This window comes from Glycine soja, chromosome 8 (genome assembly GCF_004193775.1).
Source record: "Glycine soja cultivar W05 chromosome 8, ASM419377v2, whole genome shotgun sequence".
In the NCBI taxonomy this organism is placed as follows: Eukaryota; Viridiplantae; Streptophyta; class Magnoliopsida; order Fabales; family Fabaceae; genus Glycine; species Glycine soja.
The window spans coordinates 618436-644299 of record NC_041009.1 but is presented as its reverse complement, the minus strand read 5'-3'; the positions used below and the strand labels follow the sequence as shown (position 1 = coordinate 644299).

The 25864-nt window shown below is 33.8% G+C and overlaps 4 protein-coding genes and 1 long non-coding RNA gene across 12 annotated transcripts; 2 read left to right on the top strand and 3 right to left on the bottom strand.

The window, feature by feature from the left end:
* Window positions 1–50: 50 nt before the first annotated feature.
* On the top strand, window positions 51–2432 carry LOC114424441. 2 transcript variants are annotated; one of them, XR_003668988.1, is made up of 3 exons: window positions 65–486; window positions 579–1067; window positions 2052–2432. It is a non-coding gene; the product is annotated as an uncharacterized LOC114424441 (long non-coding RNA). The 2 variants fall into 2 exon arrangements; XR_003668987.1 differs by having other exon boundaries at window positions 51–1067.
* A 7201-nt stretch (window positions 2433–9633) lies between these two features.
* LOC114420980 (ADP-ribosylation factor GTPase-activating protein AGD3-like) lies at window positions 9634–12247 on the bottom strand. Its single transcript, XM_028386712.1, has 4 exons — window positions 12137–12247; window positions 11078–11243; window positions 10742–10995; window positions 9634–10070 (listed from the first exon to the last, which is right to left on the bottom strand). The coding sequence occupies exons 1-3, from the start codon at window positions 12191–12193 to the stop codon at window positions 10778–10780; spliced, it is 441 nt and encodes a 146-aa protein (XP_028242513.1). The 5' UTR covers window positions 12194–12247; the 3' UTR covers window positions 9634–10070; window positions 10742–10777.
* A 152-nt stretch (window positions 12248–12399) lies between these two features.
* LOC114420978 (signal recognition particle subunit SRP68-like) lies at window positions 12400–20110 on the bottom strand. Of its 4 annotated transcripts, XM_028386708.1 has the most exons (15): window positions 19844–20110; window positions 19622–19718; window positions 19410–19476; window positions 18891–19001; window positions 18172–18367; window positions 17471–17556; window positions 16997–17192; window positions 16003–16114; window positions 15244–15371; window positions 14952–15158; window positions 14710–14819; window positions 13677–13806; window positions 13569–13598; window positions 13016–13162; window positions 12400–12855 (listed from the first exon to the last, which is right to left on the bottom strand). In XM_028386708.1, the coding sequence occupies exons 2-15, from the start codon at window positions 19710–19712 to the stop codon at window positions 12625–12627; spliced, it is 1842 nt and encodes a 613-aa protein (XP_028242509.1). In that variant the 5' UTR covers window positions 19713–19718; window positions 19844–20110; the 3' UTR covers window positions 12400–12624. The 4 variants fall into 4 exon arrangements, with proteins under 4 accessions (XP_028242509.1, XP_028242510.1, XP_028242511.1 ...); XM_028386709.1 differs by lacking the exon at window positions 13569–13598 and having other exon boundaries at window positions 19844–20102; XM_028386710.1 differs by lacking the exons at window positions 19410–19476; window positions 19622–19718; window positions 19844–20110 and having other exon boundaries at window positions 18172–18341.
* A 638-nt stretch (window positions 20111–20748) lies between these two features.
* On the top strand, window positions 20749–23318 carry LOC114420977 (magnesium protoporphyrin IX methyltransferase, chloroplastic-like). Of its 4 annotated transcripts, XR_003668472.1 has the most exons (4): window positions 20749–21385; window positions 22326–22740; window positions 22866–23109; window positions 23218–23318. XR_003668472.1 is itself a non-coding variant. In XM_028386707.1 (3 exons), exons 1-2 carry the CDS (start codon window positions 20810–20812, stop codon window positions 22725–22727), a joined length of 978 nt encoding a protein of 325 aa, XP_028242508.1. In that variant the 5' UTR covers window positions 20749–20809; the 3' UTR covers window positions 22728–22740; window positions 22871–23294. The 4 variants fall into 4 exon arrangements, 3 of the variants coding, with proteins under 3 accessions (XP_028242508.1, XP_028242507.1, XP_028242506.1); XM_028386707.1 differs by having other exon boundaries at window positions 22871–23294; XM_028386706.1 differs by having other exon boundaries at window positions 22866–23294.
* LOC114420976 (trihelix transcription factor ASR3-like) lies at window positions 23186–25597 on the bottom strand. Its single transcript, XM_028386704.1, has 4 exons — window positions 24907–25597; window positions 24720–24770; window positions 24535–24579; window positions 23186–23474 (listed from the first exon to the last, which is right to left on the bottom strand). The coding sequence occupies exons 1-4, from the start codon at window positions 25544–25546 to the stop codon at window positions 23212–23214; spliced, it is 999 nt and encodes a 332-aa protein (XP_028242505.1). The 5' UTR covers window positions 25547–25597; the 3' UTR covers window positions 23186–23211.
* Window positions 25598–25864: the final 267 nt, after the last annotated feature.

Genomic DNA, 25864 nt, shown 5'->3' with positions numbered 1-25864 from the left:
GATAGGACTGAAGTGGGCCCAGAGTGGATGTCGCCTATTTGTATTACACCTAATCTAAGTTGTGGGCCCAATTTGGTTATGCCTCCTCTCTTCTCAGCAACAGCAATTTCTACCACCCCCCAGCTTCCACTCTTTGACCCCTAACCTGCAGACCAAACTTTCCATTTATTATTTTCAATTTAATCTCCTCTTTTCCCCTTCCTAATCTTACCTACTAACCACACTCGACAGCTATATATTTATTAATATCACTGATTATTAGCTTCACAATGCGTAGGTTGCTATGCTTTAATCACTAAACATGCCACCCGTTAGTGTTATTATTGTTGTTATCATTTATTATTATTATTATCTTCAAGCAAAGACTAACAAAAATTTGAGGTTGGAATTTTTATTTTTTTTAAGAAAGAACACTTATCAATTTATAATCCAAAATACCCAAAAGAAGTTGTCAGCTTTGGAGAGTTAAAACCTTAAGTTTTGCAGGTAGAATCACTCTTATCCAGTCTGTTTTTTCAAGCACTCCCTAATTTGACTATGCTCTTTGGGTTAATTAAGGTTTTACGTTGAAAATATAGATGTGGGAATGAAGTCATCCCAGAGGTTAGGAAGCATGTGAACTAATCTGTAGTGTGGAGAAGCCGGATATTATGAGAAGTACACATTGAGTAATTGGTAATGGTAAAACAGTTTCCTTTTGGAATCAATGCCAATTCCAAGGGAGCTTAGATTTCAGAAGGTTGAATCTTCCCCAAAGCTGTATCTCGGAGATTGCTTCATTCCCTCCTCCTTCTGTATTAAACTCACGAGATTTTCCTTCCTGGGGGCTTACACCCTTTACCACTAAATCAGCTTTTATTTTTATTTTAGGGGATCAGCATATTCGTGGACAGTCCCAGTGGAAGATGTTCTGGATTGTTGCAAAGGGTTTACTTCAAATAATCTTTGTAGCATATGTGGATCTCATGCAGAAACTACTGAGGTGCATTTGCTGAGGGATTGTTCCTTTGCTACTAAGCTTTGGAATTATCTCACTAAGGGGAGATTGCCTCGTGACTTCTTCTCAGGTGATATTTTTAACTGGTTTTCTTCTAACTTGATTCCAAATGCTGATATTAAAATTCTGGGCTAACACATTTGGTTTGGTGTTACTCTTTGGAGTATATGGAAATTGAGAAATATGAAAGTTTTTGTGGATGTGCAGCCTAGTTTGCAAGCTACTTGTTGTCAAATTCGTAATCTAGTTGATGAAATTAAGGAAAGTAATAGAAAGAATTTTCCCCCTAGGCATGCATGTTTTGATTATAAGAAATTGGATGGGCAACTCCGGAGGAAGGTTGGGTTAAAGGGATGGGTCAATTAGAATGGGTGGTTACTAAGTCTCATGTGGGGAAGTTTTCAGAAATGAGAATGATTTATGAATTAGGTAGAGTTCCGAACTAAAAGATAACATATATTTAATGTATAGTGAGAGTTGAATTTTTATTATTAAAGTTTAGTTGATTTAAATATAAAATAAAATATTATATTTTACTAGATAAAGTTTATTTGAATGGATGCATTGGAAATTATTTTTTTTTTCAACTTTCAAGAAAACTTATTTATTATAATTGATAACAATCTTTACTATAAATAAAGAAAGAAATTAGTGAAGAAAACACACATGTAAAGAGTGTGTGAGAAGAAAGATTGTGAAATAAAGTCACTTTATTAAGAGAAAAAGATATTTTTGTGTGAGAATGTTATCATTTATTGTAATCATTGAGTGAAATATCGGATTTGTAGAATGATATACTATTTGGGTTAAATTAAAATTTTGTAATCATTGTTATATGAAAATATTTTTGAGATGATTTCATGGACATAAGTAAAAGATGTTGAATCACGTTAAATTCTTGTATTTGTTATTATTTTTTTTATGGTGTAATCTTTGTTGTATTCTGATAATGATTATTTGTGGGTGTGAGTAATTTTGTTTGTGACCGAGGGTTTTGTGTCTTGTTTAAGAGTATGTAATGTGCTTATGGCTGAGTTAAATGCCATCTTGTCAGCTCTTCATGTGGCTTGGCAGAGGAATGTGTCAAAGTTGTGGATTGAAACAGATTCAGCAATGAGTCTTGATCTGATTTCAAAACCTCTATTAGCAACTCATCATTACGCACCTTTGTTGCGAAGAATACAACAGTTCCAACAAAAACAGTGGCACTTGAGGATCACTCACACGTATAGAGAAGGTAATTGTGTTGCGGATTGACTTGCAAGATTAGGACACACTCTCCCAATGGGTTTTCACTGGTTGGATCAGCCTCCAAAGAAAGTTTATTATTTATTGTTGACTGATCTTGTAGGTATTTATTTTTGCGTAAAGTGTGGTTGTAATTTGGCTTAGGCCCTTATATCCAAAAAAAGAAGAAAAAATTTGGAATGTTTTAGATTGTCTTCTTTTCATTTAAGACACAAGAGAGACAAAACAAAATCTGAAGAGTGTCTTAAATCTTTTGATAAAAAACAAAATATTTATTAATAAAATTAATGACTTGGAGTTAAACTAATTTATTTATTTTTATTTGGTCTTACTTCTTAGGACTTTCTTATACGAAGAGAAAAGGTTTTTCCCTCTTAGCAAAGGACCATCACCTATTGGCTAGTAAAAAGAGATGATGTTACTTAAGGAGTTAATACAGTAATTATTGATGTATATTTTTTTGCCTAGCATTAAATAGACGAGTTTAATTTTTTTAATTGAATTTAATAAATTATTTTTCTTAGTGATTAATCGAATATTCGTGTAAAGTTAACATACCAAATCAAGTAGATGGACTCTTATTGAATAAATTTTGCGGTGAGCACTTGAAAGGAAAAAATATAGAAAGAAAAAGTAAAATAAGCTTATTTCATAAGTTAAAATCAACTTATGGACAAATTAATTTATAAATTTTTATTAATTTTTCTAAAATTTAATTTTTAATTTATATATAAGTTAATTTTAACTTATAAAAAAAATTATTATTATTTTTTCATTCTCTTATAAATATTAGGTAAAATTTTATTCAACCACGACTTAAGAAGATAAAAATAGAAAATATGTATTATATCACAACACAAAAATATTCACTATTTTTTATGTAATTTAAATTATTTAATCAAAATGTATTTAATACTTCTAAACTATTCCTCCGTTGACATAAATACCTTAGAGAATTCCCAATATATGTATTTTTTTTTTTTGTATAACCCAATAATTATTTCAAAACATTATATATTTTTTATTTATTTGAAATTGACTTGCAGCAAAATTAAAAGAATGTGAGTGTTAATTCTATTTTGTCGGCGCCACGCGCCAGTCTGCGGTTATGCTTGACAAATGACATTAGCTCCGTTACGGACTTGAAACGGAGTTTGAATCTGGTTAAATATGAAGTAGTGTTGGACCCCCCTTTCTTTTTTCTAACCCCACTCTCCACCTGCCAATAACATCATATTTTCTTTACCAAATATATCTTTCAGTTAAAACAATCTTTGTTTGAATTAAAAGTCAAAAGATTATTATAAAAGATAAATTTTCTTTTAATGCATTTAATATAATTATATATTTTAATATTTTTTATTAAATTGAAATAATCTTATCATGATTTACATAATTGATGGTACCTACTATTAAATTTTAATATTATTATTATATTTTTTACGTTTATGATACGATAATCATCATAATATTATGAAATAGAATAAAATTCGTTTTCTCCTTTTGTTTTTCCTCGGTCAAAAAGTCATTTCACTCTCTTTCTCTTTGCATAATGAGGTGAAAACAAGGCCAACTTAGATAATCTTGAGTAATTGGATGCCTGATATCAATTTAGAAAGCTAGGTGCTTAGACTCGTTTGACAAAACTAGTTTTTTTACTCATAAGTGAGAAAAAAAAGTGAAAACGCTTCTATAATAATGCTCTTAACGTCTTAAACCTCTACTCTATAATACACTGCCTATTTTGCATTCGTTATCACTTCTTTGAAACTTATTTACTTGTGCATTTTTATTTCCTTTATATAAAAAAACTTGATAAGAAAAAGGGGTGAAAGTGAAGCTCTATCTTAGGATAAAATTTAATTTATTGCAAATTATAAAGTCTAAAGTATTTTTTGTTAAAAAGAATCAGTCAGCTGGGCCCAACAAGTGAAATGGAATAGGAATTAGAGAGCTAGCAGGAAATAAACAAAATAAGCTCATTTGAAAAGTCGATGGGATTTTAGATTTCCACTAAAGGCTGGTGGTGTACATGCATAATATTAGAACTGAGAGGACAGTACAATAATCCTGAATTTTAATTAATAATAATCACAATCACAAGTGAAATTTAGCGATAAGGTTAGGAGGCTTGCACGTTTAGGTGTCAATTATAATGCAACCAGACACATTACTCCTTCACTTAATTTGGCAAGGGAGAGAGGACTTAATATAGACCAGAAGGTTATAAAAAATTAGATTAGATCGATCATTTTAGAACCACTGCACGTCTATTTTGTTCTCCTTTGAGCTTTTTTTTTATTTTTTTTTATTTCCCTTTCCAACAAAATTATTTCCTTTAATTTAAATTTTTTAGAATTTATATCACATTTATTTTATATGAAAATATATATATATATATATACATCAGATGGTATACCTTATACCTGACTGTGATTCAATCAAATCTCTTTATTCCCGAGGAAGATAGGAATTAAATTTTATTAAGGACAAGTCCCAAAAATTTTTGCTCCAATCTTTTCCCCAATTCGGTAAGAAACACTTATGGGCTGTAATAAATCATCAATAAAAGCTACTCATATATAGTTATTTATTGCACAATATGGATCTTTAGAGGCAAGAGCTAGCAAGGTAAAATATTATACCTATCCCATTCAAGTTATTTGATTTTACGAAGTAAATCAAATAAATAGTGGAATCTTTTCCCCACCCCCATCTCAGAACTCAACTCAAGAACACTGTAAATACTTAGCACCACTTGTATTCATTGTATTGAATATATTTTATCTATAGTATTGACAAAAGAACGGATTTGAATGTTACGGACGATCTTTTATATTAACATGTTATCTCAAAGTGGGAGGATGAAGTTTGATTGATGCTTATGCGTTGCGTTGATATTGAAATGTCCACCTCTGGCTTCATAAAAAAGCATAGAGTATAATTAATAAGCTTGAGCATATAATAGGGAAACAAACAGAGATGCACGAGGGTTTGTGTCTCTGTTTTGTTTTTACCGACCGAATATGGAATTTAAGATTGAGCCATGACGACCAATGAGTGTGGAATTACAAATATCACTACCGGCCATTAGAACAGGTCATGGCGGCTATCCATTGTCGCCCACATAGGTGGGGTTAATTTTAACTTTGAATAAAATACTTTTTATAAAGTTTAAAAATAAAAACCTCTTTTATTCTCATTCGCCCTTTCAAGAAAGAATTGCAATGACTTTGTATTTATTACAGTGAAGACTGATACTTTAATAAAAATATTTAAGTTGAGCATCCACTATACAATACAACAACTGACACATGCACAAGAGCCAAACATTGTTTATAATACTAAGTGACATTATTATCGGCCAGCATGTTTATCTTTGTGAAACTCGACTTTTAAACTTTGTTATCAACAACGAGACCAAATATTTTGGGAAGGGTGAAATCTTGAGACTTTAGGTGACACAAACAACTTTCTCTGTTTTCTCTTTCTTTTATATATGTTAGTGTTGTTCTCTCTTTCTACATGATAACCACAATAGACGCATATATACAAATTATGAATGGAGACAAGTAGTCGAAAATGATGAGAAATGATGCAAATGTTAAAAATTGGGGAATATAAAACAGAAACATTAGCCCACACTCAACTCCTTGTTAAAGTCTCCCTTAGTTATATATCCATCAAATTAATATAAAGTTCAATTTAAATGATGCAATCAAGTTACTGCCATTTGTTTGAGTATCTATGGATTTTCGGGACAGGGTTCTGTTTTGAAAAATGCTAATTGAATTGAAAAAATGGTGTTCCTCTTTATAAAACCATGCTTAATCATCAGAATTCGTTAGGGCCCAGGGATAAGCATATAAAGGGTAAAATAATTATAATAATTCTACATATTGTTTCTTCTACATAATTATAATATTAATGAGGATTATTCAAATCCATAATCTCTTCATCTTCTCTCCTAACCCTTAAGTTCCTTCCCAACCATCAAGCTAACATAATATCTCTATGACAAAAAAGACAGCATTTATATCACGTTGTAACTACACATACCCACTCTGTTCCACATTTTTCCCGTGGCTTTGAATTGTTCTTTCTGCGTGGAGCTTCCTATTGGAAAGTTGAAAGTTGATCGATGCTCTGTATTTGGTACAAAAGAATTAAGAAAGGGGTTAATATTTCTATTTCTATGACATTCGATTCGAAGGAGAATACAATAAAATAATAAAATAACAGAAATTAAGGAAGCAAAAAAAATAATAAATGCTCCTTTGTATTCTGTAGAAAAGAACAAAATCAACATATAGCTTATTCATATTCAGTGAATGATGAGCTAAGGGAGATTATATTGTTATTTCAAAGGGAAGAAGGTAATATAAAATATAGCGATCACACATTTTTTTTCTTCTCTAATTACACTTCAGCATAATTAACCATACGACTCCATCCATGGGTTTGCCTTATTGCAATCATTCACATGCAGCTATAGTCTATATATAATTGTAACAGAGTTCCAATAAAATTTTGAAAAGAAAAAATATATTTATATTTTATATAAATAAAATTTAATAAACGTAGACTTGAAGAACAAGAATGAGCTGCACATTGAATCCAATAAAGATTTTATGATGAAACGCGTTCATGTTAATATGTTTAAAAATTAAACTAATGTTCTGTAAAAAAAAATTAAACTAGTGTTGAACCGTTAAGATATTAGTTCATGGTTCATTAAAAAAAATCTAGATAGTAAAAAAAATTAATTTAACTAAGACAATTCTACTAAATGATTTGTAAAGTAAAAAATCAATAATGAGATACTAAATAAATTACTACAACAATTTACATGTAGATCCTAATCTCATGTGCAGTCATTTATTCGGCTGAAAAATATTTTTGATTGAATTAAAAATACAAATTAAAATAAATGGTTCTAAAAATAACCATATATGGGTGCCATCTTCTATCTCATTTAGATCAATAATTTCCGAGGAAAAAGCAGAGTTAGCTTTAAAGGGGTTGAGTAGATGAAAAAAGCTTGAATATATAATGCATTTTTGTTATATTGTTTTCCACATTTTCTTTGGGCATGGTGGATAACGTGGAAGCATTAGGATGACAAGGTCTTCTTCAGAATTGCTGGCATCATTCATCATCCTCTTGGAAGAATTATAAATTGTAAGTTTGCAAGTTGTAACTACTAAACATGGGATTGAATGACAAGTATCACATGGCTCTGAATGGGTAAATTGCTTTTTATTCAAGAGAAATTAAAAGGGTATATAAGGTCAATGAGACTCAAGTGTTGCCCATCGTGAATATGAAACTGCACTCTTTGCAAAACAGTTAGAGGTCGCTGTTTTTGTTTGAGTTATTATATTTTTATAATATATTTTCACATTACAATTCATTCTTTCCCCCTCTATTTCTCTCCATAACATCACTTATTTATATCACATTTTTTTCTTCTCTTTTCTTCTTACCTCTTATTTTAATTGTAAGAAAATTATAGAAAAACATTAACAGAAATAAAATACTAGCAATTTGTTCAACCAAGTTGATATATGTCCTTATGCTTTAATGGAACAGTCAATGTTATACTTTCGTATTTAGGTGATAACATCTATCGAAATACCCTAATAAACTACGACAAAAATTGTATTTTTAATAATTATTTTGGGTATAGTTGTAAGAAAATGAAACTTGTTATAATTAAGCGAAAAATCTGCATGACGGTGACCATGGAAGAAGGTGGTAAGTGGTCATCAGAAAGCTAAGTAAATAATTAACTAGTAAAACTGCTCACTAAGTAAATAATTAATTCAACTAATTTTTTTAACTAATTAATGCCAACCAGACTCTAACTAAGATGATACAGCATAACAAGTTGACTTGGTGCAAAAGCACGATATATTTTTTTCAAAAAGGGCTATGCAGGTCACATCAGATTTATAGTGTATCCATTTCCGTGGGAGGAAACAAAAGTGAGAAAGGAATTCGAAGTTAAAGTAGAGAGGCATACTATGAAAGAGTTCAACTCACGACAGTTAAAGCATTGGTATCAATGTACAATTGAGGTATGATTTTTGATTTGGACAGTGTTAGTTGCACTCACTGAAACATTATGCTAACCTCATACACTCATTTATTTTAGTGGCATTTTAGGTGTTCTTTTTTTCTTCTTCGTTGGTTAAAGAACCTAACTTCATCTCTATTGATTACCATTGGGGATCGTCGTTCTTTTTTGGGTGCTCCTTTTCGAATTACTTATCTTGACATATGTTTTTTTATATTTCAATTCAATTTATAAAAGGAGAATTAAATTTATTAAAAAATAAAAATAAAAATATATAGAATTTTTAATACAATTTATATATTAAAATATTCCTAATATTTTTCACAGTAAAATAATTAGTATCTTTTTAACATTTAATTTTAAAGATGTTTTTTTGCCCATTAGAATTTACCTCAATAATGAAGGTTGGAATAGTAAGTATTAGTGAAGTTATAAGTTCAAATCTTAGTGTGATTACTTTAAAAAAATATATTTATTTTGAAATATGTTTAGAGATACATTTAGAATCACGCATCAAGCTGTATTGTTTGATTTAATTTTCTTAATAGCATTTATCTAAAATATATTATCGACCTAAATTATGAAACATGGAAACTGCTGGTTACATGAACCTCTCAAATTGTTAACACATCCTTAAAAGTGAAAGAAGTCATTTTGAAAGCAATCAGACCAGAAAAAACTACCTTTGAGTCGGACTTTTATATATTTATTTATATATTACTTTAAATTTTGATTTTTTTTTTTAAATTTCAGTGACGACTAAACATCTCATTTGAAAAAGTTACCAACATTAAGTGCTTTTTTCTTAAGTAGATTAAGTGTGTTTAATTCAACTTATTTAAGAGAAAAAATTGTTTATTTGGTATCAACTTCTGAGTTTTTTTAAATTAATTATTTCTCTAAAAATAATGCTAATCAAACATACAACAAATTAATAATAAGAAAATTGTACACGAGCAGCATGATATTATAACTAGTTTTTTTTTTTTTTGCCTTTGTATAAAAAAATCACATCTAAAAATCGCCCAACCAAGTTATATGGTTTCTGAAAGTCGCTAATATCCTTTTAAGTATGCAGTATTATGGATAAGACATTTTCTAATTAAAAAATAATGATTTTTACTACCTGATGGAACATTGAACCTAACAATTCTGTCATAATCAACAACTTAATTGAGATCCACGTTTACAGAACGTCGTCCCTCACATTTCTCTGCTGTAACTGGGCCATACTTTATTTTTATTAAGATCCATACATTAAACCTCTTTTTTCTTCTTTTTTTTGAAGAAACTTTTACACCTTGTTGAATAATCATTTAAGTAACTTATATATATATAGTCCTTGGAATACATGACAATGATCTCAGTCCCAAAAATTTAATGAGAATGGAGGCTGAAAAGTTGAAAATTGGAATGGACGTGAAACCCCACAATCAGCCCATCACATCCTTCAATTTAAGAAGATAATTACTATATAACATGGCCCAACAAAACTAAACCACTTGCTCCAGGCCCCTTTGTGCTCGTATGCATGGCTAGTTGGTCCTCAATCTTAATCTTCTCGAGAAGTCACAAACAAGGGATTTTCTATATCAAACATGCATTTAATGACTGCTTATAGTAAAATTTTAAGCATGTCATCTGCTTGTCAAGAGAGCGATAATTTCATTATCAACACAGCCAGATTCTGATGCAAGCTTAACAGGAATTTTGCCTTCTTTATCTGTGACATATGTATTGTCTCCCCTGTAAATGTTTGGCATTCTATGTCAATTTTCCAAAGTAAACAACAACTTATCAATCATGAACACAGCATATCTGAGACAGTATATGAAGAAAATATCCATGAAACTGAAGTTTAAAATTGAAATACAATAATTAAAGGGTCAATAATGAATTACAGAAATGATATTTCCATATTAAAAAAAAGAAACTTAACTAGTGCCATTTTAGAGGTAAACAAAGAAAAACACATTTTAACGCACTGTTTCTCTCTGCTTCCCTCCCCCAAGCAAAATAAAAGGTGTAACTTTTTCTATGAGGAAATATGCATGGTAATCTGTTTACAGCTTATGCTTCTAAGCACTACTATGATTCCAATACGAAGAAACGATGAAAATAAGTGTCAAACTTATCTATCACTTTAAGGATTATAAACTTAATGTGTACGGAAATGGAAGAATAATACACTCAAATTTCATAAAGTTCTGCACGAACTCAATTGTTTAGCATATACAATAAATGTATGTAGAGCATATATATGATTTTAGTATCGCTAAAGGTTTGGTATCTTCCTCCGGGACTGGAGGCAATGTAAATGTGTAATTGATCCTTTGATGACTATAAAGTGAAGTTAGGACATAGAATACGATGATTGAAAATGTTTGGGATATACAAGAAAACGTCTAATTAATTACCTCATGATAAGCACTTTTGCAGCTGCGGTCTTCCCTTTAGTAATACAATAATGTATGTAGTGGTGCCCGACCTCTAGAATCACAAGCATTTATATTTGCCCCATGTTGTAGGAGCTGCTCCACCATGCCAACGTCACTAGTTTGGCATGCAAGGTGAAGCACGCTAGAACCATCTTGTATGGCCTCAATGGGCTGATTTTCACTTTGAGATGCAATGTTTAAATTATTTGAAGAAGCCGTGTCGAAAGAGTCATCTGCACAGCAGCTCATTACTTACTGGTTTTCCAACACCAAAATTTTTGCTGGAGTTTAGACTTCTGGAATAAGAAGACATACCAGACGATGCTTGCCAACCGATGGCATTGATGTCAAAATCCGACTTGACAATATGCTGGTACACTGCTTTCTTATCATTGCCACAGATGCTTTCCTGCACCAGTTGTGCCCGTGAAAAGACAGGATGGTTTTTCTTTGTCCGGGGAATAAATATTTTCTCAGAATACTGCAATAAGAAACCGTCAAGTTATACCTCCCACATATTAAAGTTACGTCAAGTAATACTTCAATAATTAGATTGCCACTAAATGCTAAAGGTTATTTATAAAGGTAGAAAAAAGTAAACCTATAACCTATCTAAAAGGTTAAATAAGAAATCGTGGCGTAACATGCGACACTATGCTATAAGAATTGAGAGTTGAGACTTTATGGAGTAGAGCTTGAGAAATCTAAGATAGCAAATGGAGACAGTTGTAAAGCTGTCAATCTTATCTGGTCATTCTATTAAATAAGCTCTACTTTTTTGGGCAAAAAATAAGTAATAAACTCTAAACTCCCGAACTTTGACCAAAACCTGCAGTCTGAACTAGAACACAATGTGGCCATTTACTCTATCAAAGAATATAAAATCTTGAGTAATTACGTGAAGACTCATTAATTGCATTTTTACATCTGTGGCAGTGAGTGTACACAAACCCATTTTTACCATGTCTGAAATTCAACTTAGGAGAACGGGGGAGCCAAGGATAGAAAAATCTGGACCACTTCGTCATAGAGACCTTGATATCACGTCAAAAACTAGTTCTTCCAAAAGCTGGAGTTTAAGGTTCATGAATGATTTCGTTGCATCTCTAACAACCACATGATGATTCATTAACAGGACGAACTAATAACTTGAATGAGATATTATCATATCATAAAGGTTAAAAAACTGGATATCAGCAAATCAAATATGCTGCAGAGTTGGCCATATTGGATGCCCAACTTTCAACTTCCAATAAAAGTCAATACCATAGAGAAACAAATAGAGGGTATGTTTCTAGGTCGCTTTAGTTATTTCTTAAGAGAGTTTAGGCCTGTCAAATTTTTTAGCTACTAAAATAGAACACATTTACTTACTGTTATTCGAAGTTGGAAAATATCTATCTTGTACAGGAGCTCAGTTTTTCTCACCATTTTCTAGCGTAGTTGAAAAGGCATCTTGAAACTCCTGCTGTCCCCTCATCGGCTTAACATACAATTCCAGAAGATCGACCTCCTAAAATAATAAAATATAGCACTTCTACGCATAGGTTGTGCTGAATATATAAAGGCAACTCATATGATCTCTTTATGTTTGTATTTCTTAAAAATGGTGGTATACAGCTAAGCTCTATGGAATATGCATTGGTAAAAGTAACAGATTGCCCAACTTATTTCAAGTTCTACGACAAAATAAAAATAGTAACCGCAAACAATCGCTCCACTGTAAAATTTCCAAATATCTAGACCTCTCAAATTTGTACATGACATCTCAAAATTCATAATAATATTCCACAAAAGAAACCACCAGATAATTTGTCAAAAATTATTTGATTTGAACAACCAAAAACCCTAATTAAATATACTCATCCAAATATCCTACTGATAAGACCGCCCTTGGCTTTTCTATCCTTCTTCATCCTGTTTTCAATAGGTGGGAATTCAATCATGTTATAAGCCAGATCCAGCACAATAGGATTACGGGAAATTGCCTGGAAAGCTGGAGGGAAGCCTGCAATGCGTGGTGTACACTTCACATTTGAATCACCCACAGCAGACTCATACACATCAAGTTTCTCAAGAAGGAACTTCTCCAACTGTAACAGGAATACATGTCAGAATATATCAATAAATTTTCATGCAAATACTATTAACTCCGAGATATTACAAATTCAATAGGGTCAAAACCTTCCCATACGATAGTGCATGAACAAAAAAAAACATGGTTTTTTGTATGAGAAGTAGAAACATATGTACCCGCTCAGTTCCGGTCAATGATATATTGGAAACCCTTTCAGATAGATTCTCTTGAGTCTTTTTCTCCTCCATGATCCCCGATGCATGCTCTATACAACTGTTAGATCGGCACTCATTGCACAAGTCCTCCAACTCTTTCATCATAATCTGTGAAACCAAAAAAACAAGGAAAAAATTAAAGAAAATACAAAACTAATCAATCAATACAAATGTGGGGGCTCAAGTATTATTGGTATGAATGTTGAAATGTGTGTGTGTGTGTTGAGAGAATCCAAATTCTAAAACATTAGTCTGAAACAACTACCATTAACCCACTAAGTTCCTGTAATAAATTTCAACAAAGCAAGCTCTCAATTTAGAAGGACATGACATATTACAAGAAACACAGTTAAGGAATTAACTTTGATAGCATAAAAACACTGAGTAGATCCTGAAGTTGTGAGAAATGACTTGTTAACAGAAAGGAATTAATTCAATTAAAAAAAGGTCACTTGTATAACACTCCTCTGACCCAGCACAGATCCAAAGATTACTGTCTTTATGGGAATTTGACCTCAAAGTTATCATTTGAAAATATGTTGCACTGCAAATAATAAATGCTGATCAGTGAGGTGTCCAAAGTCCACCAATTTGATCCTAAAAAACAAATGATTAAAATTACCTTATTATCACCATCCAACATTTGAAACTTTTTTAAGGCATCATCTGCCAAATTGTGAGCACGACAATACAATGCATATGCTTCAGCCCTCTTTCCAGCCACACTGTATGACTTTGCAACATAAAAGCACCTGCATGTGAGTTATGACCACATATCAATATATGTACCTTTAAGATGAGATAGAAAAATCATAAATTTAAACATCATTTAAACCAGATACAGATTGGGCTGTACTGGCCACTCACTAATCATATACATTCATACTGGTTCACCACTCACCCCCCCTAGGGCCCTCAGAAGAGGGGGGGAAGCCTAATTTTGCGAATGGGACGATCAAGATAGATGTCCAGTTTCTAATATGGCATTAGATAGAGGCTATCTAATCTTAATATTGGACTACCTATAGATGTCCAGTCTTACCAATTTCGCACTCCAGATGTCCAATCTAGAATGGGGAAGGGGAAAAGATGTCCCACATTTATATTGGTTAGGAATATGGCATTATGGCCTGAATACTCGTTATAAAACTAAGGCTATCCCACTCTAATATTGGGTTGGCCTAAGTTGTCGAAAAATGAACTTTGCTCCATGGATCTCCGGAGAGTTTCCCAGTGTAATATATATACATAAAAAAATGAGGCCTGCAATCTCCACACTCAAAATGTTCAATCCTAGACATGAGGTGGGTGTGTTGAGTTGAGATCCCACATAGACTACATATATGACCAGAGTAGAGCTTATAAAGGGCTTGGAAAAATCCTCACCTCATGAGTTAGCTTTTGGTGTTAGGCCCAGCCCAAATTTAAAAGGGATGAACAGCAAGGTTCTTAGGGTAAACAGTAATTAGTGTGTTCTGATGAACTTTCTTTTGCAAAATCTCCCAAGTGTTGTTGGTACATGTTTTTTTAAGAATATATATTTGAAACATAGCTTTCAAAAAAAATTGAAAATAGCATGAGTGTGTGTGCATTTTAGTAAGCAATTAACTAAATTTCTAAGAATGATAAGAAAATATTTGCTCCAAGAAGCAAACCTTTGGGCTCGAAAAGCCAAACTTTTGTATGAACACACTTCAGCAAAGCTAACTTCTTCTGGCTTTTTATCCCTTCCAGAATTGACTAAATCAGATAGATCAGCTGTATTCTGTCAAATGTGTGAGCATTGTCATTCAAATTTGAGGAGCATATCATAAAGAAAAATGCAGCGGACTGGAAGGTCTTTATGCAAAGAAATATTTGTTCAATTAATGCAAGTTCAAAAAAAATGGATGTCAACCTGTAGCAAGAGATCATATAAGCGAACAAGCTCTTCAGGTTTGGTGAGTTTTTCATTTTTATCATCATGACGATTTGCCAGTTTGCTTTTTGCAACCTTAACCAACAAGAGGTTGCGCTCAATGGTTCTTTCTCCTAGGACAGCACTGACAGCCTTATCAAGACCATTCAAATCATCTTTCACGCTTTCTGTACTTCCTGTAGTGGCCTAAAATGTACAGTAAATTAATACTAACAAGTAAAAAAATCTTGATAATTATTCGTAGTTAACAGCAACAAACAATTTCACATACCAAATCAGCCCGAATATAGCCTCTGGCCTCATGATATGCAGAAAAGATTTTGTCAAAAATAACAAGTCTTTTGTCTGCCGGAATTGAGTCTGCCAAGGGACCATGTACATCTTTCTCCAGCTCCTGGGCTGAGAAAAATATTCAGATAGAAACATTACTGTAATGTTATAGGCATTTAGCTACCATATGTTAAATCAAACAAACAATTACATTTTTAAACCACCCCCCCCACATGCAAATAAAAAATTATGCACTCCGCTCCACACACAAAGACACCCAATATTTGACAAAATATAATGTGTTTGAATTGAGAAATATACTTATAATGGACAAAGGAAAAAATTGTATTCAATTGTTATTCCAATAAATTTTGGCAAAGTAAAACAAAGCCTTGAAAAATAAGGATTGCAAAAAATTCAAATGTTAGTTCTCAAATAAATTTCATCACTGGTATCCACGTTGTGAAACTCATCACAGTAAGGCCATCTACTGTAGGCAACAGTGCAGTGCAATTAATTAACTTTATAATAGCACATGCATGAAAGAAAACACAACAAAAACAAAAGAATCTCACGCAGGGTAGTAAATGTCATTTTGCAGAGTAGAAAAAGAGATGGGACAAAGATGAGGTCAAGACGAATACCAAAAAAAAAAAAGATGGGGTTAAGACAGGAAAATAATATTGTTAAGAATAATCAACAGATAATTTTGTTTCCAATTAACTTGCCAGTTAATTTGTTAGGGAAGAAAGCTACCAACATTTCAGAATGGAAACCCTTGTTTTGGCATTTGATATTGGAAATCTGTGGCCAAGCCAAATGAATTCTGTCATGGAAGCAGCTTGTTGAGATCTTGCCTCAGCCATGGCAGCCTGAAACAAACATTATTCAATTCGGTATTTTTATCATAGGAAGTACATGCATGAATTCAAAAAAGCACCCTACTTGATTCAAGTAATAGAACTGGTTAATTGTAAAATATAGTACTTCAAATAATAGATAAAAGTGACTACACATGATACATTTACCGTGCGTTTGGCTCAAAGAAGGGAATGGGGGCAGAGGGATTTTAAATTTTTAATGGAGGGAGGGAAGGAAGGGAAGGATATGTCCCCTTGTTTGGTTCGGTTCACCAGAAAGAGAGGGGAAGGATGGGAAAGTAGACCTTGCAAGGGAAGGGAAGAGAAAATATGGATAACATACAGTCACACCATTATAAATAGTAGTGGAGATGAGAGGTAAAATAAAATCTCAGAGCAATTTAGCCTACACAGTCCAAAAAACTACAAATCACTTTCTCTACCCTCCAATATTGGAGAGGAGACAAAAACAAGTGGGGAGGGAGTTTAGCCTCTTCATTTCACTCCAACCAGTTACAGGCAGGCATGATGTATGTCAGGAATTACAAAATTTTCTACCCAAGGACCCTGATGCAAAGGGACTTGGTAATATAATATGTAGTAACCAACCATATTAGAAAAATGGAAGGAACCAATTGAAAATTAGGACTGCAGGAGTTCATGAGTGTGAACGTAGATTGTTCAAGATAGTATATCGATACTTAAAAGATCATCTTATGACTACATGATTGTGTCCCCTCATTGAATAAACAAGAAAATGAAAAGTCTATCTTACCCCAATGCAACATTTCCTCATAAGAAATATATGAATACATTGATTTGCAAATATATGCATGTTATATTACTTTTTCCCTTTTCCCCAATTATACATATACAAAAGAAATTTATACCAACCTCTAATTTAGCTTTAAAAAGGTCTAACGCAGGACCTTCCACATCACCGATTTGTAAAAGTTCAGAGGCCTGTAAATTTGACTGACCAATTTTGTGAAGGCAGTATCGGATACTAGGTTCTAGTTCCTCAACTCGCTCACGACACAAAACTTGGTTATCCAAATCTCCATATTTCCCTAATTCCTCGTATACAGCCCTATTAAATAAGGACATGGTTAAAAACTCAAGCAGGGTGAGCAAGAAAAACATAAACATCCCAAAAGCTGGTATGCTATATCACAGTCACAAACTAAACAAGTGTTTGCCATAAGAAAACATATATTATCAAATCAGTCCCAGTATCAAATCAGTCACAGACTAATCTCATTCAAGCAAATAGTTGTTCCCTCTTTTATCTTTTTTACCAAAAAGAGCATCTATTTCATGTTCTTTTCAAGGCAATATGTATGAATCATGGAACCAGGGTCAATGTACCTAGCACTTTTGAAGTTCTTTAAAGCCACATCCCAATTCTGATCTTGCTCAAACAACAAGCTCCCTTTCATATAGGATTCATAAGCCTAAAATTCAGTGAACAACAAAAAGAGAAAGGATGTTCATTTTCATCGACAGAAGATAAATAGTTATCCACCTTAGATTAAAAAACAAAAGGCTAAAACCTCCAAAGTATTTACATTTTAAATAGCATGTCTCCTCAAAGTTTTTAATAAATTGCTAAATAATTATCAAACAAAAACAGAATAGGTAACATATCCCATAATGTGTAAGTTCAATTTGTTTAAGGAAAAAAACTAATGAAGTAAAGATGCTAAACTGCAATTTTAAGCACAAAACTGAAACAGAAATGTAATTGAGGGATGAAATGAATTGAAACTTATCCCTGTTCATGAACTTAAAGAATCCTTTGGCCTTCTTAATTCTCATGTGTTGATATAAATCTTACTTTTTTTTCTAGGTTTACTACCTATTTAGATCAAACCAAACAGTTAAAAATCAAAAAGAAAATACAAATAAAAAAATATGGTTCCATAAATAAAGGAAATATAGACGCTTGAAATGCTAGCTAGTTTATCTTCTCTGAAGCAATGGATTGTAAAAAAAACTGCACCAGGAGAAGGGGGAACAAAATACTGCAGTAAACTAGCCATAATTAGATGGGGAAATAAAAGACACACCTCAGCTTCTAAAGATGTTCTAGAATCTGCTTTGACCGCACACAATAGTGAAAACAAAGTAGCCCATTTTACTGCTTTCCGCAACCTACCAATCAAATATATGCGTTGACGTGCATTTGGGCCATTTGGAAGCTGCCTTTTCTCCATGGCATGACTCCAAGCTCTCTCTGCTGTATAGAGAATTACATGAAGAAACCTGATTCGAAACCATAACACTTCCGATGTTGGACATAAATGTACAATTAAAAAAGTTGCCAGACAGATGAAATATTTATTTTCCTTTTTCCAACAAATTATTGAAAAACATTTTGAGAAAAGCAATAGGAATAAAGACAAAACAAGGTATAAATGATGGTTTCATAAAGTATTTAGGGATTTGTGATTGGCTGAATCACGAGCCTATTGCAGAAGGAAGAAGAGGAACAGGGCTAGGATGCAAAGCAACAGGGAAGGTAGTGGAAAATTTTCTGTTATACTAGATCCCACAAACATGCACCCGGAAGCAGCACAAGGGAATAGTAGATGCTGGAATCAGTCGTGAATGTGAGGGAAGGGAGGGGGAGAGGGCAACGAAGATAGTAAGCCTGACAGCAAACAACCAAATAGAGCCAATCCCTTTAATATTCTTGCCTTCCATAACACAATTTAAAACTAAGTCAGCTACAAAAAGGCACCAAAAACTTATATCCGAATAGAAAAATACCATAACTAAAGCATACCTTACTTCAGTGACAGTAGACTCAGTTAAGGCCTTTTTTGCATATTTGCCACGACCATGGGTAAACTTCAACGATTTATATAACCTCCTCAAACGAGCTGTGCAATACCTCCTACAATATTGAGAGAAAATTAAGTCTATTACAAATCGATATAATGTTTCAACACGATAGCTAAAGCAACAACAGGTTGAATCACTGGTTTCTACAAGTTGAAACAAAACAATCTCATAAATTTTAAATGGCTGGTCCATAATGCTAGAAGACTCTAAGGCCATAAAGCACCAAGGAGCACACAATTTTAAAGGAAATTTTGTTATTCACAGCATTCAGAATAAAAGCAAAACTGACACATCAACAAACATTTTCAGCTGTTTAGAAATAGAACTAGCACATTGAGTCTCCCAGATGAATCATTCTTAGGGATACAAATTTACAAAACACATCTACAGGCACAGATTAAATTAAAAAAAAAAAATTAACGCTATTTGACATCGTGTTAGCAACTATACAAACACATACCTATAGCGAGTGTAGTCTCCATGGCGCAAGCCATGCTGCATTTGCGCAGATTTTAAGAGCTGCAGCACTGGTAATTTTTAAAACAAAAATATTAATTATTAATTATTATACCAATCACCAAAGTTCACTGTTCAATGCTGTATTTTCCATTTCGTTGGCGAAAGGAATAGCGCGGAATGGAACAGCAATGCAAAATGAAGGAGAAAACAAACCGTTGATGGAGAATTTGGGAACGATCTGATCGGAACTCGTCGATTTTGGAGCGTCGATTTCCATAGCGGACGCTCGGCTCTCCTTTCCCATCGAGTCCTGATTAGTTCGAAACGTTCACACGATCAGTGAGCAAAAGCGGGAAAATGAAATTGAAGGTTCGATTGAAGAGCAACGACAACGCTGCAACAGATCTCGAAATAAGAATAGGGGATGAGACAAACCTGGCCAGCGAGCAAGGGCTTCCAGTGTCGTGAAAGGGTCGAGGTTGAAGCGAAGTGGTTTTTACGTGCGCGGTGACAAAAGCGCACCGAAAATGAATATGAATGAAACTGTCACTGTGTATGCAAGTGAAGACCGCCGGTAAAGAGATAGATACGCTGTAGTCTACCCATGTGTTCAAATGGGCCGGGCCAGCCACTTTGATCTGTGGTCTGAGGGCTTTTTCTTCCTGCACCTCCTATTTTGGAATATCCCAACATTGCCTTTCCTTCCTCCGACCCCTATTTCCCCTGAACTCGGTGAACTGGAACTCCATTAACATGTATACTACAAACTCTAGCAATCATGTCGGGGAATACATTATATAAGAAAAGAAAACATGATATAGATATAATCATTATGAGCAGTTGTTCCGAAATGCATCTCATAATCTAGAAATGTATTTCGGAATATCTAGAAATAATCATTCTTGAATAGGTATTCCATAATACATTTTTGGATTATTAAAGTTGTTTTGAAATGCATACTTGTTTCCCATAAAATGTATTATAGATACTTGTTACGAAATATATTTGTAACATATATGTCTCGGCCTAACATCCTCTTTCATGGATATCAACCTAAACGCGAGTGTCTTGTGCAAAATGATAAAACATGAACATGAGCGCCACTCATTTGTTTTGGTAAAAGTCATTCCTAGCACGTAAACAGTTTCCAAGAATAAAATAATTTCTCATTTACTGGAACAAGTAATTTATAATCTAATTCATTTTGACATAGGTGATATAGTGAAGTACCATTTTGGTTATATGAGGATTTTGTTGGTTAGTTTTCATTTTCAAGCGCAGTATGGAGAAGTAGGACCCACGAGAATCAGGTCAAGACGTGGAAACTGGAATGCTATCTTATCCTGGATAACATTTCAACTACTTACTCCCACTCTTCAGTCATACAAACTCAAAATCACAATGGCCTTCTCATCGTCCATATGGTCTTCTTCCATCTTTGTTCCCAACCCAAACAGAACCACCATTTCCACTCGATTCTCTCACACACCCTCCAAACCCCCTCTCTCGCCGGCATTCGCCATTCCGCCGCTCTCCACGGCCACCGCCACGGACGTCTCGGGCGTCATCGACGGGACGACGATCGCGGTGGTCAGCGGGGGGTTCGTGGCGGCACTTGCGGCGGTGCTGTCGCTGACGGACCCCGAGCGGCGGCGGCAAATGCAAGCGGAGGAGGTGGGCGGCGGCGACAAGGAGGTGGTGAGGGAGTACTTCAACAACTCCGGGTTCCAGCGCTGGAAGAAGATCTATGGAGACACCGACGAGGTGAACCGGGTTCAGCGCGACATTAGGTTGGGTCACGCCAAGACCGTGGAGAACACGCTGAGCATGTTGAAGGACGAAGGGTCCCTTCAGGGAATTACGGTTTGCGACGCTGGGTGCGGTACGGGCTCGCTCTCTATTCCTCTTGCTAAAGAGGGCGCTGTTGTGTTCGCCAGTGATATCTCCGCCGCTATGGTTGCTGAAGCAGAGAAACAGGTTAGTTACCGTGCTTTCCTTTCTTAACATTTACTACATTGGTTAACGCTAGTCAACCGTTGAATTTTTGGGCTTTGTTCTTTTTTATAAAAAAAGGCTAAATACCAAATAGCCATTAAGTACTAAACATCTTTAAGGATTAATTTTTCTATAAATTGTATTTTTAGAATATTGATTTAATATTAAGTTATGAAATTCAAAAATAATTTATCATTTTTCATGCACATCATATATTAAATTTAAATTTATGATCTTTGTTATTATCTTGGTTTAAGAGATCAATGAGGATTTATCCTTTAAAAAATCACACAATTTGAGATTATCAAATCAAACAAGTTAATAATACAATTAAAATAAAATATAAGAGTCATATAGCAAAATGAGAATTTACCCTTTGAAAAACCACGCAGTTTGAGATTATCAAAGCAAACAAGTTAATAATAAAAATAAAATAAAATATAAAGAGTCATATACCAAAATGAGAATTTACCCTTTAAAAAATTAGGCAGTTTGAGATTATCGAAGCAAACACAAACTAATAATGTGTTTAACTCGTTTAGGGGGATTTAGTTTGTATTTTTATTTTCTAAAAATTATTTTTATTTTCAAAAGATTAAAATTCTAAAAATATGTTTAGTTTGACTTCTTGTTTTCTGTTTTCAAAAAATAAAAACAATAAAAATCTTTGACCCAAAATGAGGTTCTTGATTTCAACTAAAAAATACTAAAAATGAAATTTTATTATTTTTGTTGGTTTGGAAAAAATATTTTTAGGGACAATAAAAACAAAAATTCAACCAAACACATTTTCACGATCATTTTTTATTTTGAGTGAAAATGAGAACAGAAAACAATCAAATCAAACACTCCCTTATATACCACATTAAGCTTAAATTTGCGTCATTCCTGAAATAAAGCAATGATTTTCTATTTGGTGCAGGCAAAAGAACAGCTTGTAACCAGTGAAGATGGTTCCGGGCCTGTGATGCCAAAGTTTGTAGTGAAGGATTTGGAGAGCTTAGATGGCAAGTATGACACGGTGGTCTGCCTTGATGTTTTGATTCATTACCCCCAAAGTAAAGCTGATGGGATGATTGCACACCTTGCATCATTGGCCAACAAGCGATTGATTCTGAGTTTTGCCCCAAAGACGTTTTATTATGATCTGCTAAAGAGGGTTGGAGAGTTGTTCCCTGGTCCTTCAAAGGCAACAAGGGCATATCTTCACTCCGAGGCAGATGTAGAGAGAGCATTGCAAAAGGTTGGCTGGACCATAAGGAAGAGAGGCTTAACCACTACTCAATTTTACTTTGCTAGGCTTATTGAGGCTGTTCCTATGTAGTGGGGATTGAAAGGTGAGTTTTGTATAATTAGAGGAAATTCTTAGTGTAAATTGTAAGGCCTTCTATTAAATGATTTTGTATGCTATTATTCTCCCACATGGACCGCATATAATTCTATTGTGTATATTTCTTCGTAGCGTAGAATATGCTGACGAATTGAGGCTATGTTTTCTTGGGGAAATAGACTGAAGTGGTTCATAATAAATTTGTGTGGAGCTAGTGAGTTGGCGGTCCATTGGGTTGGTGGAATGGAGGCAAGCTCCCTATAAGTTGTTCAGACGTTACAACGCTTATTACTCAAGCTGCATCTAGAGTAGAAAGAATAAACATCAACCACATGAAAACAAATAATATGAAGAGTAGTATTCCCCAAAAAATGAGGTAAAAAGCTGAGAAGTACTAATTTAAAAGAGGAAAAAAATGATGATGATGAAATCTAGTGCCTAATTAAGTTCTTTCATTTGTCTTTTGATGTGAATTCATTTATAGCTTGTCAGCAATTTTTGTAAGAGCATCTGTGAGCTTGCCAAGGGCTGCAACTATAATATCAGTTTGCTGCTTCTGCTGGTCCCTGGCCAATTGGTAATTTATGTTCTGAGTCCCAATATGAGCTTTTAGTATGTCACTGTTCCTCCTTAGTAGTTTGGTAATGTTGTTGAAATCTGTGCTGTCCTCACTAATGTCCGATGATAACCGCTTTCTCTTGTATCCCATTCCCTCCTGGAATATAGGTTCCCTCTGAATGCCTGAACCAAAATATACTTTACATGAGATTGTGAAAAAAGGCCAATTATGTTGGAATCGAATTCGGTGCAGTCTACTTTTCGTGTATTCACGCAATCAATGAATCATAATCAATAGATGAAGATTGGACAACTCAAATCTCAAAATGTTTTATAACCAATTTGGGTGTGTTTGAAAAACGTTGGGTTCAATGTGTAACCCATGTTTTTTAATTTTTCCAATCCAACATATAGTTACTTTTCAGTTTGCCGCTTTGGAATGCGTGAACGAATGATTAGAATCTTTCAAGCCACAAGCCAAACATGTACTTTATCGAAATAAAATATGAGTCATCACATATTCGTCTAATGATTACTTCACTGATTTATCTCTGAGGTTTTTTTTGTTTTTTTTTTTATGTATTGTTGAATCACTTGTTAATCAATTAAACAAAAATATGCTCAGTCATGAGTTCAAGGAGTGACCATGGCGTATAATATGAATGATTAAAGCAATTTTTTCGCATGCAAAACTGATAGTTTGCAATTGGTAGCACACTCCTGGTAAAAATACATGTCATTCTTTTATATCTAAGTAGGATCGTCGTCTATCTAAAATGATATTCCAAAAATCCACTTTAATAACAGCCAAAAAAATAAAGGTTCTTGGTCTATTAGTCTGTATTAAAAACCCAGGCCATGGTAATGAAGTAGTAATTTTTTTATGATCAAATGCACAACATATGCAGCACCCAATTGCCAGATGAAATACTAATGAATGGTATGGTTCGCTATTTGTTGAGCCAATTTAGAGTTTTATGCAACGATTGCATATAAAGAGTTCCGCTTTGGTGTAACAAAAAGCTCTTTGAAAAGGGAGAAATAGACAACAAAAAAAGGTGGAATGATATAAAAATATAAAAATATGCTGAACAAACTTTACTATAAAGTATAAACACTAAAAATTGCTTCACAAGTCAAACTGAACGATTTCCACAATTTAAAATGTTTGACTATATTCAATGGACAGGATAGTAACCAACACATAGTATGTGCACAGCAAAAGTGAGTTGATTTGATTTACCAGGATCGTAGTTCCCTTGGTAAGATGGCTGCTGCTGTACTTTCTCTGCTTATTAATTTAAAGCAATAACAAAACAAATGATCAGTTAATAAGAAAAGGATCATGATAGACATTGTAATTATGGAACCATTTTTTAACAGCACAAACAAAATGAGTACTGTAATGTAATTTATGTAACTTAGTACCTGGAGTAGGCAGTGTGAGTATGGGTGTCCTTTTGAGACTCCCTGCAATGCCTTTTTGGCTCATGAGAGATATAAGATTAGTTGAATGATTAAGAAAGAAAGGAAGAAGAAAAAAAATGCACATATGATGCTCATGATAATAAAAACTAATAAACCAACAATTAACATTTATTAACAAAAAAAACACCTTTTTTTGGTGTTTTCGGAAAACCATTGATCATATTTCCAGTGATGTTAGTCTCCATGTTTTCCTCCTCAGTGCTCCATCCCATTTTCTCACCATCAAGAATCTCCACTTTATTTGGCGCCATCTTAACGAGTGTCAAGGGAAATGCAACAGTGGTGCACACCCCTCCATCCAACACATTGTACACCACAGAATCAAAGAACCCCGGCAACTTCTTCTCCTTCCTCACATCATTTCTCATTATCCAAAACGATTCACTCTCCTCTCTTACACTTGATTCCCACTTCTTGATCTTCCTGAAATCAGTGAGAAGATTGCCCCATCTTTTCCTGCACTGAACAGCCCCTCTCTTCACACCTCTCTGCTGACACAGCGACGACACCATGTCCCATTTCGGATCAGTTTGAACGTACCCTGATGCTGATCTGAATCGACAAACTTGTTCTCCACTTTCTACCATTTTCTTGGACTCTATGAGAACAAGTGTTTCTTGTCTTGTCCACCGAGGGTGCCTTGTGGCTTTGATTCTTTGAGTTGTTGGAGTGCTTTTTGGTTCACTCTCTGGTGCTTGTGTTCCAATCACTGGGGTGATTGCAGACTCCGAAGCACCTTCACATATTTTCTCTGAATCTTGTGCCATAACTACTTGATCACACACTTTGTTGTGTCACTCGTGGACTTTGAGGATTGAGATGAGAATTAAAGGGTGGTACATATTTTTTTTTTTTTTGAAAGGCACAGGGTCATATATATACTACTAATAAAAGTGTGCTTTTACTATGAGTTAATCAACTTCCATAGATTTTGCGATATTTTTCGTGCAGGAACTTCTTTCCACTTGTTATTATTTTTCAAATGTAATATTTTTTTAAAAATCTCGTGTATTATTTAGGAAAAATAATTTTATTTGAATTAGATATGACGGACTATCAATAACAAAAAATAATACGGCACTTTC